This window comes from Dryobates pubescens, chromosome 6 (genome assembly GCF_014839835.1).
Source record: "Dryobates pubescens isolate bDryPub1 chromosome 6, bDryPub1.pri, whole genome shotgun sequence".
In the NCBI taxonomy this organism is placed as follows: Eukaryota; Metazoa; Chordata; class Aves; order Piciformes; family Picidae; genus Dryobates; species Dryobates pubescens.
The window spans coordinates 43037065-43051258 of record NC_071617.1 but is presented as its reverse complement, the minus strand read 5'-3'; the positions used below and the strand labels follow the sequence as shown (position 1 = coordinate 43051258).

The 14194-nt window shown below is 44.2% G+C and overlaps 1 protein-coding gene across 1 annotated transcript in view; it reads right to left on the bottom strand.

The window, feature by feature from the left end:
• The window catches only part of GLP1R (glucagon like peptide 1 receptor), a 110930-nt gene that overhangs the window by 59221 nt on the left and 37515 nt on the right, over positions 1-14194 (bottom strand). Inside the window, exons 2-3 of the mRNA XM_054162513.1 lie at positions 9895-9991; positions 7261-7371 (exon numbers count right to left, since the gene is read on the bottom strand). Of these exons, the coding sequence (XP_054018488.1) occupies positions 7261-7371; positions 9895-9991 (208 nt within the window). The remainder of the gene's footprint in view (positions 1-7260; positions 7372-9894; positions 9992-14194) is intronic.

Here is a 14194-nt window from a genome sequence, read left to right as displayed (position 1 = left end):
CTCATATTTCAGTGGGATGAAATTCCCAATCCCATTTGCTACACAGCTACAGTCAGAAAAAGGCAGTAGTGAAGTGCCACTAAAGAAATATGTGATAAACCACCCTTCAGGCCACATCTCAAAAGTGTGCCTACAACTCAGTGTACAACATTAAGAACACTAGTTTTATTTTCAAGTTTTGCAGTGAACAGATTCCCATCTCCTTGCAGTTGCTGTTGTACATTAAGATAAATGAAAGGTCTGAAGAAAGTATTACTGCTGAACCCATGCCCACAATGTAGGCCCTGATTCAGAAGCTGCCACATTAGAAATCAAGAAAAAAGTTAAACCTCAGTGAGCACCTCTGCAGCAGCAAGCAGAGACAAGAACCTCCTAACACCACGTGAGGTTGGACTAGTGACACTGCACATACCTGCTGAGCATGTAAAAAGTTCTATCATTTTTGGTTTGGCACTCTACTAGGCAACCTGCTGAGCTACATCTGCTGTTGAGAATCTCAGAAGCACAGGCTCAAGACTGACAGCCACCAGTATAAGAGTGGGACACAAATAAGAAGAGAAGCTGTTAAAGCATAAGGCTTGCAAAACCTGTAACTGATCAAGGAATGCTCCAGCATCACAAACTCTTCCCAAAAAATTATTTTCCCTGTCTCCTAATCTGTCTGACACCACCAGAAAGTTTTAACACCTGACATTAACTAGTTACCAAGATCCTCCTGTTCCATTCAGCAAGAGACCCAAATTTACTCTTATAACTGTTTAGAAGCCCTTTTTGTTGAGAGGACAGAATACAGAATGAACCAGGTTGGAAAAGACCTTGGAGATCATCAAGTCCAACCTCTCCCCCAGCACCATCTGATCAACCCAACCATGGCACCAAGGGCCTCAGCCAGGCTCCTCCCAAACACCTCCAGGGATGGGGACTCCCAGGGGCAGCCCCTTGCCATGGCCAATCATCTTGGGCAGGCCTTGAGAGGAGCTGTCCTTCAGCCTGGCTCCTTGGGAGGAACACAAACTCTGGGGTTGTGCCTCAGGAGCTCTTTCATTCCCACCAAGGTTTCCATATGGAAACCAAGTCGCTGATCAACCTGAGCTGCTAACCCAGCTCCTGGAGAACAGGCTCTGCCCTGTGAGCTGCTGACAGCTCTCCTAAAGAGAACTTGATAAGCATAAAACCTGCTTCTTAGGCCTCTTTATTTCAAGAGAGCTGCACTGCTGCAGCTCTGCCAGCAAGCTGCCCTTGCACTGCCTGAACAATCCCTCCATTATTGAGCATCACTGAGCTGAGAGGAGAGCTGAGAGCAGCCCTCCACAGCCAGGCAAAGAGCAGCCGTGCCAAGGGACACTGCCCTCCTGAGCTGGACCAGTCCCTCTTTAGGTCACATCCCAGAGCATGAAGCACACACAGGCTGAATTTGCCAACAACCATGGGAACCCAGAGTGGTTTGGCTGGGAAGGGAACTGTCAGACTTGGCCAGTCCTGGCCCACTGCACTGAGCAGGGACATCTGCAACCAGAGCAGGCTGCTCAGAGCCCCAACCAACCTGACCTGCAGAGAAGAAAGCTCCGGGGTGACCCCAGAGCAGCCTTCCACTACCTGAAAGCTGGGCAAGGGTAAGGGGTAAGGGCTCGCAATGGAAGGAGAAGGGGCAATGGCCCGGAGCTGGAAGAGGGCAGATTGAGACCGGAGATGAGGAAGAAACTCTTGAGAGGGAGGGTGGGGAGACTCTGGCACAGGTTGCCCAGGGAGACTGTGGCTGCCCCCTGCCTGGAGGTGCTCAAGGGTGAGTTGAATGAGGCCTTGAGCAGCCTGGGCCGGTGGGAGGTGGCCCTGCCCATGGCATGGGGGGTTGGAACTGGATGAGCTTGAAGGTCCCTTCCAACCCAACCCACTCTGTGAATCTCTGGATCTGGAAGCCAAACATTCAGCCATCCTGGGCCAGGCCAATGGCACCTTCCTGCCTCCTGTCCCCTCCTGGCATGCCCAAATGCACATCATGTCTCAGCAGGCCCCAGGTCAGTGACTAAGGATCCCTGCAGCACACCTGGCTGGGGCACCCAGCCCCAAAGCAGTCACTGGAGGTGACAAACCTGTTACAGACACACACACACAGCCCTGCACTGAAACCAGGACACAAAGCCCTCTGAAGGCCAACCAGCTCACTGATGGCCTGGGCTCCTTTCATGCCCAGGATCAAGGGGAACTCCCTGTGCTGAGAATGGAGCTCCATGTTTGTTGCCCTTCAGATCATTTGTCAGATTCTGGGTGGGATTTGGTTCTCCTAATACTATCCTTGAACAACAAGTGTCTCTGTATGCCTCCTGGGCCACCTATCCTTGCTTCCTACTCTTCTATGCTTTCCACACAAACAGGTCATAAAAAGACTTGCTCTCAATGTTTGCTCCATTTCAGTACCCATTCAGCTCCACTGAGGCTTCTGAATCGTGTAAGGGGCACTAGTGTTGGATGATAGGTTGGACTCAACCTCAAAGGTCTTTTCCAACCTGGTTAATTCTATTCTAATTCAAACTTCTTGTTTCCTACAAGACAATGAAAGGCCTCATGGTTCCATTTATCCATGTTCCTCACTGACAAAACAGTGACCGAGATATATGCACAGTGTGCACAGCAAGGGAACACATCCAGGTCTAATGACTTTCTGAAGTACTTTTGCAATCCTCTCTAGCAAGGGGTTATACAAAATGCTGCTGTTCTTTCCACTGAAACAAACACTGTTTTCAGGATAATTAATTTTCAAAAAAACAAACCACAAAACTTATTTGCAGAAGTATGAAAGATAATGCACATTCCAATAATTTATTAATCTGCAGTACTGTGTTAAACCTTGGCTTTCTCCAGCAGTGATGTTTCAAGGGCAGCTGGAAGTCTAATAACTTTGTCCAGGGTCTTTAAAGCAACAAGGAAACAAGTTTAGAGGAAAGAAGAGCCAGCAGTGTGCCCAGCTGGCCAAGAAAGCCAATGGCATCCTGGCATGCATCAGGAATAGTGTGGCCAGCAGGAGTAGGGGAAGTCATTGTGCCCCTGTACTCAGCACTGGTTAGGCCACACCTTGAGTCCTGTGTCCAGTTCTGGACCCCTCAGTATAGGAAAGATGCTGAGTTGCTGGAAGGTGTCCAGAGAAGGGCAACAAGCTGGGAAGGGGTTTGGAGCACAGCCCTGTGAGGAGAGTCTGAGGGAGCTGGGGTTGTCTAGCCTGGAGAAGATGAGGCTCAGGGGAGACCAGATTGCTGTCTACAGCTACCTGAAGGGAGGTTGTAGACAGGTGGGGGTTGGTCTCTTCTGCCAGGCAATCAGCACCAGAACAAGAGGACACAGTCTCAAGCCGCACCAGGGGAAGTTTAGGCTGGATGTGAGGAAGAAGTTCTTCATAGAAAGAGAGATTGGCCATTGGAATGTGCTGCCCAGGGAGGTGGTGGAGGTGTTTAGGAAGTGACTGGATAGGCTGCTTGTTGCCATGGTTTAGTTGATTAGATAGTATTGGATGATAGGAGGGACTTGATGATCTCAAAGATCTTTTGCAACCTGTTTAATTCTATTCTAAGTTTAATCCAGTCAACAGTTTCAGGTAATCAGTAACCACTAGCATTATTGGAAAAAAATTATGTGGCATCTAATAATTACGTCAGTTCATGATGAGGTAAATATTTACCACATTTATCCATTCTAAAAACATAACATCTTTCTGAATAGTCTGCAGATGATTAGCAAACAGCATTTTAACTTCAGAGGTTATCGAATCAGCAGTTGCTATCAAGACACTTTAGATAATACAAAAGATAACATAAAATTTAGAAATACAAACATAGCAGCATAATATGCACCTGGCAGGATAGAGAGCAATACATCTTGGAGGGGAAGTTACCTCAACATAGATCTTAAGCACAGCCAAGAGGAACAAAATTGCCAAAACACACAGGTCACTTAGCCAAGCAGACAAGGCCGAGAAGGTTATCAAGTGGCAGCAGGACCTCAGAACAAGGGGCAGAAAAAGTGGAGCAAATTGTCTCACCTTGAGTTTCCTTAAACACTAAGTATGCCACAATGTTGGTTCTCATCTCTTACCTTGAAACCTTAGTATAAAAAAAAAAAATATAAAAAGGTACATCAAATTAAAGCAAAAGCAGCAATCCAGGGTCAGCAATTTTGCTTTAGGTACTTCTGAGACAAGCTTAAAGATAGCTAGAAAGTTAAAGGGCTGCAATAGCTGACCTGACGTTTCCCCATACACCATCAAATCTGTACATTTCCAAGCACCTCTCCTACTCAACAGCAAGAGCTGTTAAGTGCTACAACAGGCTGCCATGTGTACCAGGTATCTGTGTGTAGGTGTTTGCAGTAGGGACTGCAGGGTGACCTCTAAAATAAGGCTGGAGCTGCACTGTGCTGAACACAGTTGGTTCCAATGGACCCACTGCAGGCCACAGCTGAGCCCCTCAGTCAAGATGGTACCACCTCAGGGTAAATGTATGTAAGAAAGGGCCAAACACCGCCTGGCAGTGAGAGATGAGTAACAGCCCTGCAAGCACTGAGGTCAAAAAGATTGAGGGGAAGAAATGCAGGCATCAAAGCAGATGTCCTTGCAGGCCCTGGAAATATCATGGTGGACAGGATGAGTTTACCACAGCTGGCTGCCAAACACTCACCTGGTCATTTCCCCACTCCCCTCCTCACCAGAATGGGAGAGAAAAAAGGACAGAAAAGCTTATTGGTCAAGATAAAGACTGGGAGAGCTAACCATCAAAATAGGGACTGGGTGTTGCCAGAGGAATGAATAGTTGCAGGAAATCTTTCGTGGCTGTAACTTGGTAAATTACACACACACTAAAACTTCAACCCCTGTACATCAGTGTTGTGATGGCATTTTGATTTTGGTGTGAGAATATCCATACACACACCACCACTCCTTCAAGATACTGACAGTTTACTAAGAAAAGAAAAAGGTGCATGTGCAAGCAAAGCAAAATAAAGGATTTATCAACTGTTCTACAGCAGACAGATGTCCAGCCACTTGTTGGGAAGCAGGGCCTCAGAAGACACACATTACTTGGGAAGGCAAATACCTATCTCTACCCACTTCTTCCCCTTTCCACAAAACTCTGTTGCTAACTACAGTGTTGTATAGTAGGGACTATCCCTTTGGTAATATCAGGTCAGGTGTCCCAGTTATGTCACCTCCCAAATTCCTGCAGACCCTTGACCTAATGACCTAGGTCACAGAGAAAGAGCTTTAATGCTGTGCAAGTACTGTTCAGCAACAGCTAACCCACTAGGGTATTATCTACACTTCCAGCCATAAATACAAAGAACAGCACCCCATGAGCTGCTGTGAAGAAAGTTATCTCTATTCCAGCCAGTTGCAGTACAATTTCCACCCTTATTCACAGTATGACAGTATCACCAAGGTTGGAAGAGACCTCGAGGATCAGAAGTCCAACCTGTCACCACAGACCCCATGACTAGACCATGGCACCAAGTGCCATGTCCAATCTCATCTTGAACACCTCCAGGGACAGTGACTCCACCACCTCCCTGGGCAGCACATCCCAATGACAAACGACTCGCTCAGTGAAGAACTTTCTCCTCACTTCGAGTCTAAACTTCCCCTGGTGCAGCTTGAGACTGTGTCCCCTTGTTCTGGTGCTGGTTGCCTGGGAGAAGAGACCTAACCCCTTCCTGTCTACAACCACCCTTCAGGTAGTTGTAGAGGGCAATGAGATCTCTCCTGAGCCTCCTCTTCTCCAGGCTAAACAATCCCAGCTCCCTCAGCTTCTCCCCACAGGGCTGTGCTCAAGGCCTCTCCCCAGCCTTGCTGCCCTTCTCTGGACACGTTCAAGTGTCTCGATGTCTTTCTTAAACTGAGCGGCCCAGAACTGGACACAGGACTCAAGGTGTGGCCTAACCAATGCAGGGTACAGGGGCACAATGACTTCCCTGCTCCTGCTGGCCACGCTATTCCTAATGCAGGCCAGGATGCCATTGGCCCTCTTGGCCACCTGGGCACACTGCTGGCTCATGTTTAGGCGGCTGTCAATCAGCACCCCCAGCTCCCTCTCTGGGAGCTCTCCAGCCACTCTGACCCCAGCCTGTAGCTCTGCATGGGGTTGTTGTGGCCAAAGTGCAGCACCCGGCACTTGGACTTGTTGAATGCCATTCCACTGGACTCCATCCATCTGTCCAGTTGGTCAAGGTCCCTCTGCAGAGCCTTTCTACCCTCTAACTTACCAACATCTGCTCCTAAATTGGTGTCATCTGCAAGTTTGCTGATGACTGACTCAATCCCCTCATCCAGATCATCAATGAAGATGTTAAAGAGGATGGGGCCCAGTACTGATCCCTGGGGGACACCACTGGTGACTGGCTGCCAGCTGGATGTGGCACCATTCCTTACCATTTGCATCATGCTCAGGTTCCACATTATCCAATACATCTAAGTACCACCTGACCATCTCATTTTTCTTCTTATTCATCAAATCCTTTCACACCAACACTTACAAAACACGCTCCATGCTTAAACCGTCTTTATGTCCAGCAATCAGATTTATACATCCTCATCAAAGAGTATCCTTAAGAGAGGCTAAAGCTACTTTGCCACATGAAGACAGCTGGTTAATATGTTGTTTCATTTAGACTTCAAAATATAGAAAGGTTTTCACCAAGAACAAGCTGTATAAGTCACTAATTTCAAAGAAAATGCAACTTAGCATACATTATCATGAAGTGGCATCAAATGTACCTGTATATAAGGGTGTAAATTCTCAAGGTGACACTCGGTCCTCCAGAGGAAGTCTTTGAAATCATTGACAATGCCTTAATCTTGCAGCATTCTGAGATGGAAGTTTATTTCAGGAAGCAGTACAAAACACCTTCATTATAGACCTTTCTGTCTTCATCTACTACAGGATGAACTACCATGTAGCTTTGCTACTTTTATCTCAGTTTTCTAACTACACCAATATTATTGGTAGATGATCTGCATCACACACCCCAGTACTCTTCTATTAAGTCACCACTATTCAAGCAACAAAACCAGATGGGAGCACAAAAATCCAGACTAAATGCAACCCTTAAGAACAATCTCTTGTCTCATCTTCATTTTCTTCTGCTACATGCACACACTGAGCCCCATTCCTGCAGTATGTTGCAGAGAACTGACTGTACTCAACCAATTTTATTCTTGTTGAGATTACACAGGGAAAACAGGGTTGATTTAAACCTGTGCCTGTAGGGAAAGGCTCTTACCTGTGTTAGCCCAGGGGAGATACCAGGGGCAGCTGACATTCACATAGGTGCCAGGCAGTCCATCTGGCCAGCAGGCATAATTGTCAAATGTTCTGTTGCAGAACTTGCCTTCTGCAGAGAGATGGAAGGGAAGGTCATGATACTACTTAGTATTAATACTGCAAGGAGGAAAAGACTGAAGAGCAGAAGAGAAGAGAAAGCATGGACATGTGTGTTTAAGCCATAACAGCATTATACAATTAAACTTTGATGTGGAGTTAAATAAGATTTGTCCAAAAGCTTATCCACATACAACAGGAAACTACGGTTTCAGGAGGGAACTGAAGAACAGATTAGGGTCTTTGACTACATGAAGGGAAAACAGTAAATCAATAATGATCCATTTCCATCTTTTCTCTCTTACATGTCTCAGCTTAATTTAAAATCATATTTGCTATGAATATTTGCAGTACAGCTTAATCTACGTGAGAATACTTCAGCTTCAGATCTAGTAAGCTTTCAGAGGGCAGCACTCAACCACTCAACAAGATAAAGGAACAGAGGCAGACAACATTTCCCTGCTATTGTTGTCATCAGCTACTGCTCTTCACTGCTATAAATAATGCAGTTAATAGAAGAAAATTTAAATTTTGAAACTATTCCAACAAATACAACTCTAAACTGAAAGCACTGAAGCACAGAAGAGGCTGCACTGTGTCCAGTTGTGAGCACCATTGACAAGTCACCAGTGTGACTGGCACATCACAACTGCTCTCAGCACATTGCAGCAGCTCAACTTTAAGACAAGTTGCTTCTCTGTTAAGAAACTTACTGCTTAATTTTGTTTGGTCTTGGTTTTCTTCATTTTTTTTCCCCTTTGGTTGGTTGCATTGTTGTGTTTTGAGGTTAGGTTTGTAGGGCTTTGTTTGGGTTGTGGTTTGAGGTTTTTGTTCAGTTGTTTTTATTGCTTTAGATTTTGGGGTTTATTGGGTGGTTTGGGATGGGGGTGGGTTTGGGTTTTTTTTTTTTGGAGGGCAGGGGTTAGGGCTTTTTCCAGGGATTTTTTGGTGGGGGTGTGTGGTTTGTTTGGGGTTTTTGGGTTTGGGGGTTTTTTTGGCATTTTGTGTGTGTGCCTTTGTGGTGTTTGTTTTGCTTTAGTGTATCTTTGTTTTGGGTGGTTTGTTTCTTTTGGGTTTTGTTATTCAGTTTTTTTTTGGGGGGGTGTTTGTGTGCTGTTTGAGGGTTCTGTCTTTGTTTAAAATTTGGTTTGGTTTAGGGAGTTGTTTATCTTGTTGGTTTTGTTCCATTTTATTTGTTTTTTAAATGATTATTAAAGTAATTTCAGCATTTTAATGCTCAAAATAATCTGCAGCAATCTTAAGGCCAAAAAAATGCTAGGTTGATATCAACAGCACGGTCCCAGAGCTCCTAACACCTCCATGCTCTCTCTACCCTGACCCCTTAAAAAATAAAAGAAAAAAAGTTTCAGGAGTACTGCATTAGCATGCTACTTCAATGTACTACTGCCACCTCTTGCCCATGCAAAACACTCTGGACCTGAAGACCAACACCTCTGTGATGAAATTGTTTATTGCAGAAGCAACTGCAATAAAAAGAAATGGATTGGAAAGTAAGCTGGAGAAGTTCAACATCTTTATTGATGATCTGGATGAAGGGATTGAGTCCATCATCAGTAAATTTGCAGATGACACCAAGTTGGGAGCAGGTGTTGATCTGTTAGAGGGTCGAAGGGCTCTCCAGAGGGACCTTGACAGGCTGGACAGATGGGCAGAGTCCAAGATGTTGGCATTCAAGTCCAAGTGCCAGGTGCTGCACTTTGGCCAAAACAACCACATGCAGTGCTACAGGCTGGGGTTGGAGTGGCTAGAGAGCAGCCAGACAGGGAGGGACCTGGGGGTACTGATTGACAGATGGCTGAACATGAGCCAGCAGTGTGCCCAGGTGGCCAAGAAGGCCAATGGCATCCTGGCCTGCATCAGGAATATTGCGGCCAGCAGGAGCAGAGGAAGTCATTCTGCCCCTGGACTCAGCACTGGTTAGGCCACACCATGAGTCCTGTGTCCTGTTCTGGGCCCCTCAGTTTAGGAAAGATGTTGACTTGCTGGAATGTGTCCAGAGAAGAAGAACAAAGCTGGTGAGGGGTTTGGAGAACAGCCCTATGAGGAGAGGCTGAGGGAGCCGGGATTGCTTAGCCTGGAGAAGAGGAGGCTCCAGGGGGAGACCTTATTGCTGTCTACAACTACCTGAAGGGAGGTTGTAGCCAGGTGGGGGTTGGTCACTTCTGCCAGGCAACCAGCACCAGAACAAGAGGACGCAGTCTCAAGCTGCACCAGGGGAAGTTTAGGCTTGAGGTGAGGATAAAGTTCTTCACAGAGAGAGTTGTTAGCCATTGGAATGGGCTCCCCAGGAAGGTGGTGGAGTCACCATCCCTGGAGGTGTTCAAGAGGGGACTGGACATGGCACTTGGTGCCATGGTTTAGTAGTCATGAGGTGTTGGGTGACAGGTTGGACTTGATGATCTCTGAGGTCTTCTCCAACCTGATTTTAAATATTTTCAAGTTCAGAATCATTCCCTTGCTCTTGTTATCATGCATTTTAAAAAAGTTAAATCTGATCCCTGCCAAGCAGGCTTACCTGCCACAATGGGGGGTGCCTCATACAGGTATTTCAAACATTGGAGCTGATACTCCTTCCACTTCTGCATGACGCCAGAGAGAGACCCATCTGAATTCTGAAAGAGAAATGAGTCTCAGACATTGCAGAGCCTTAAATTGTTTTCGTGCAGCCTGAATAGGTACATGAAAATGACTACCACAAACCACAATAGAACAGCTTACCCTAAAGGGTAGAAGATGCTGCTACATGCTTCCTTAATTGCACTCAGAAGAAATCCCTTTCTGATTGTAACACAAAGAACTTAAAATAACTATTATACTGTATCCTCACTGAAACCCAAACTGAGCTAGCCTTGCTTTCTTGAACATGCCCCAGTTGTGTGACTTATTATCTCATGAAAAGACAGGAACAGCAGCAAGTCCTTTTGAGAGGTTTTCTTTCCAAAAGTATTTTTGCTACCCTATAAATGAGACAAGTTAATTCACTGTATTCAGCAGATATTGCCCAAACATGCTTCTAGAACACAGATGAAAGCTTTTCCAGTTCAACTTCTCCTCCATGAGCAATAGCTTTTCCCCACATCCAGCACATTTTTCCTGAAACAACAGAAAAAGCAGGGGCCTCCTTTTTTGCACAGTTTGGCAGTCTGCAGCATCCACCATCATCTACCCAGGTACTGAGGGGGCAGGAGAAAGTATGTACAAACTCTATTCTGAGCACAAAGGAAATTAGCCGTTATCAAACTGCAAAATTTAGGGCTGACTGCTTGCACAACCCTAGCAGAGGTCCCACATGCCTCACAGTGCTCAACTCATTCATTTATTTAAGTAAAGAGACATTAGTTCTTCTCCCTCCTCCCCATATCTGCATACACTGATTTACAAATGTCAGGATTAGTAGGCTGTAAGTGATCAATTATGCAGATAACACAGTGTTCAGAGAAGGGCAATGAGGCTGGGGAGAGCTCTTGAGTACAAGCCCTGTGAGGAGAGGCTGAAGGAGCTGGGGTTGCTTAGCCTGGAGAAGAGGAGGCTCAGGGGAGACCTTATTTCTGTCTACAACTACCTGAAGGGAGGTTGTATAGCCAGGTGGGGACTGGTCTCTTCTCCCTGGCAACCAGCACCAGAACAAGAGGGCAGTCTCAGCTGCACCAGGGGAGGTTTAGGCTGGATGTTAGGAAGAAGTTCTTCATAGAAAGAGTTGTTGGCTATTGGAATGTGCTGCCCAGGGAGGTGGTGGGGTCGCCATCACTGGAGGTGTTTAGGAAGAGACTTGATATGGTGCTTTGTGCCATGGTTTAGTTGATTAGATGGTGTTGGATGATAGATTGGACTCAATCTGAAAGACCTCTTCCAACCTGCTTAATTCTTCTTCTTTTGTTTTTTTTTTTTTTTTTTTTAAATACATCAATAGAATAAAGTAGACCTGGTAGTTTTTGACTACAGGATTCTCAAGTCCTCAAAGCATTTGAAAAAAACATCTGCTGTATCTGCTTCTGTCTGGATTAAGCCACTACATTAAAATATAAGTATCTTTAAAAATATTTAAATTAGAAATATATTTTAATGTAGTGGCTTAATCCAGACAGATGAGAAATACAACAGTTCGCAGATAGGTGTGTTGTGTTTCAAGAATAACTGTCTATATATTCCTGCAACTTAACCATAGCCAGAACCTCATGGCCATGCCTTCACTAAGAAATTAGCCAGCTCCCCTGATGTCAAAAGCACATGACTGTGGATCTTTGAAACACTGACCCTTGTGTGCTGAATTTGAATCATCTTATCTATGCCAATAAACACTGCCAACGTCTGCCTGTGCTAAAGTCTCTAAGACTGCTGCATCCTGCTTAATTTGAAACCCAGGGACCTATGGAAATACACAAACCTGTAGTGATCTCGGCTCAGGGTATCTGAAGGAGAAATAAAAGATCATCACCTAAATTAGGACTACAGGCATGTGTAGACAAATGCAACTCACCTCTAAAAACTAAAATGCCATCTATGGATCCACATAGGCTGAATAACGATAGATGAGCAATGTACAGGGAGAGGGAATAAGTGTCAAACATAAGTTTCCCTCTAGGCAGTTTTAAAGTAACTTTTGGGTTACATAACGTTTCAGAGGTCTTCATTTTACAGGGTAGTAAAATGCTTCACCACCCTCCCATCAACAGGTTAACGCTTTAATGAGAAACATTTTCAGAATGAATTCTTAAATTGATTCAGAGTTATTTCAGAAGCTACTCTCACACATCTTCCAAAAACAGTAATTACTGACCATGCATGCAGCTCAAGTCAGTCTAAATTCAGCCTTTAAAACCATTACAAGATCAAGATGCACACAGTTTCCTTCAAAATCATATTTCACCTTTCTTCATAGAGAGAGTGATTGGCCATTGGAATGTGCTGCCCAGGGAGGTGGTGAAGTCACCATCACTGGAGGTGTTTAAGAAGAGACTGCATGGGGCGTTTGGTGCCATGGTTTATTCAATTATCATGTTGGATGATAGGTTGGACTCAATCTCAAAGGTCTTTTCCAACCTGGTTAATTCTATTCTATCCTGAAAATATCCTAAAACTGCTTGCACTAAGAAAATAAGCTCTTTGGGACTCACCAAGCCTTAAAGGATTTTCTTCTAAATGAAGTTTGCATTTACTGCCTTCACAAATGCAGGAATAAGCTGTTTTGATTCCTTAGGAAAAAGCAGGCATCTATCCCTCCATTTAATGAAAAGGTAGAGACACTCTACTTATATTGTTAGAGTTGTCTTCCCACATTATGAGAAAACAACTCTAACAAAGATCAGCAAACTACAAGAGTGAAATAATTCAACATGCCTTTTTGTGGCAAAGACTGATTTGGCAGACCATTTTCTAGTTTATCTACATTCTGCTGCAGTAAGTTTCAACTATAAATTCCAGGAGTATGCATTTTTTTTTTCTATGCAGCATTTTACTCTGATTCAGCTAAATATCACATTTTTGTTACACAACTTGACTTAAATTTTATTTCAATATATACTACTCTCCATTTCAGAAGTTTTGGTTCATATGAGCGAGAATGACAAGTTATACAGTGCCACACACTTGGATTGCAAGTACTTATTCAAGTACTAGAGACCATATTTTCTTGAAAAGCAATTTAATTCCTTCTGCAAGTTCAAAGCACTACAAACACACAAGGCCAAGATTCCTGGGTCAGGACACAAAATGTGGAGTTCACTGCAAAATTTCAAATCCCTTTATTAAACTCAAGACTGGACTCTGCTGCTAAAAGCACTGGTCCTTGCATTTCAATTGTGGATTCAGGGTTGGTTTACTTTGTTGATGGTTGTTGTTTTAGGGTGGTTTTGGTTTTGTTGTGCTGCAATTTTTCCCTCCCCCCATTGTTTTTTTTTAAACCCTCTCCCCAGTTATACTCAACCATGAGAACAAAACAGGTAGGAGTGCTGCTGTGGATGGAAAAATGGTTGACTGATTAAGATGGAAAAGTCAGAAGGCAAGAATGGATGAAGGACATTAGAGATGAGTAACAGCACTATTTAAGGAACATAAAATGAATGCAGAAAAACAGAGGCAAGAGAACAGAGATTGGAAGCCTTTTAATGTATGCATATAATTAGGTGTAACTAATCTATAATGATGAAATAGCTTATTCATCAGTCTGTAGACAGAATTCCTTCAGGTGTCAGGAATTTTTATAGGAGCACCTCTTTCTGTAGCTTACTGTAAAAAGGAAACATTTAAATCACTTTTCAATACATTTCAAACTATTATTGCTGCAACAAAACTGGCATCCACATAGCTCCAAGGTGACCAATGCTACAAAAGGACTACTCTAATACAGTGAAATCTGAGTACACAGTATAAACCTGCAGGGGGCTTAGCTCAGACAAAAGGCCCCGTGAAACGGCATGATTCAGAGTAGAAGGGAGAATTCTCAGAGCTTCAGTAGCAGCCGGTAACGACTTCTCCCATCACTGTATTAATAGGTTCTACATGCAACAGAATGAGGGAAAAAAAAAATAAAAATCACCCTTACATTTCTATTCCATAAATATTTTGTGGTCTGTTTTCAAATGAGAACACTTAAAAGCATGAAAAAGCTGTAATGTAACATTGCAGGATAGTAAGCAAAACTTCAGCTTGCCACTGAGAGCTTTTATGTAACATTACAACACCAAGCACCACTAAAGTGCAAACCTGGCATTGAACCACATTTTTGTACGGCTGTAGTAGTATTCTCTCTGATAGTAACAATGACACACCTACCTCCAGAGACAAAGGTTCAGATTACACTTGCTGCCTTTTATCTC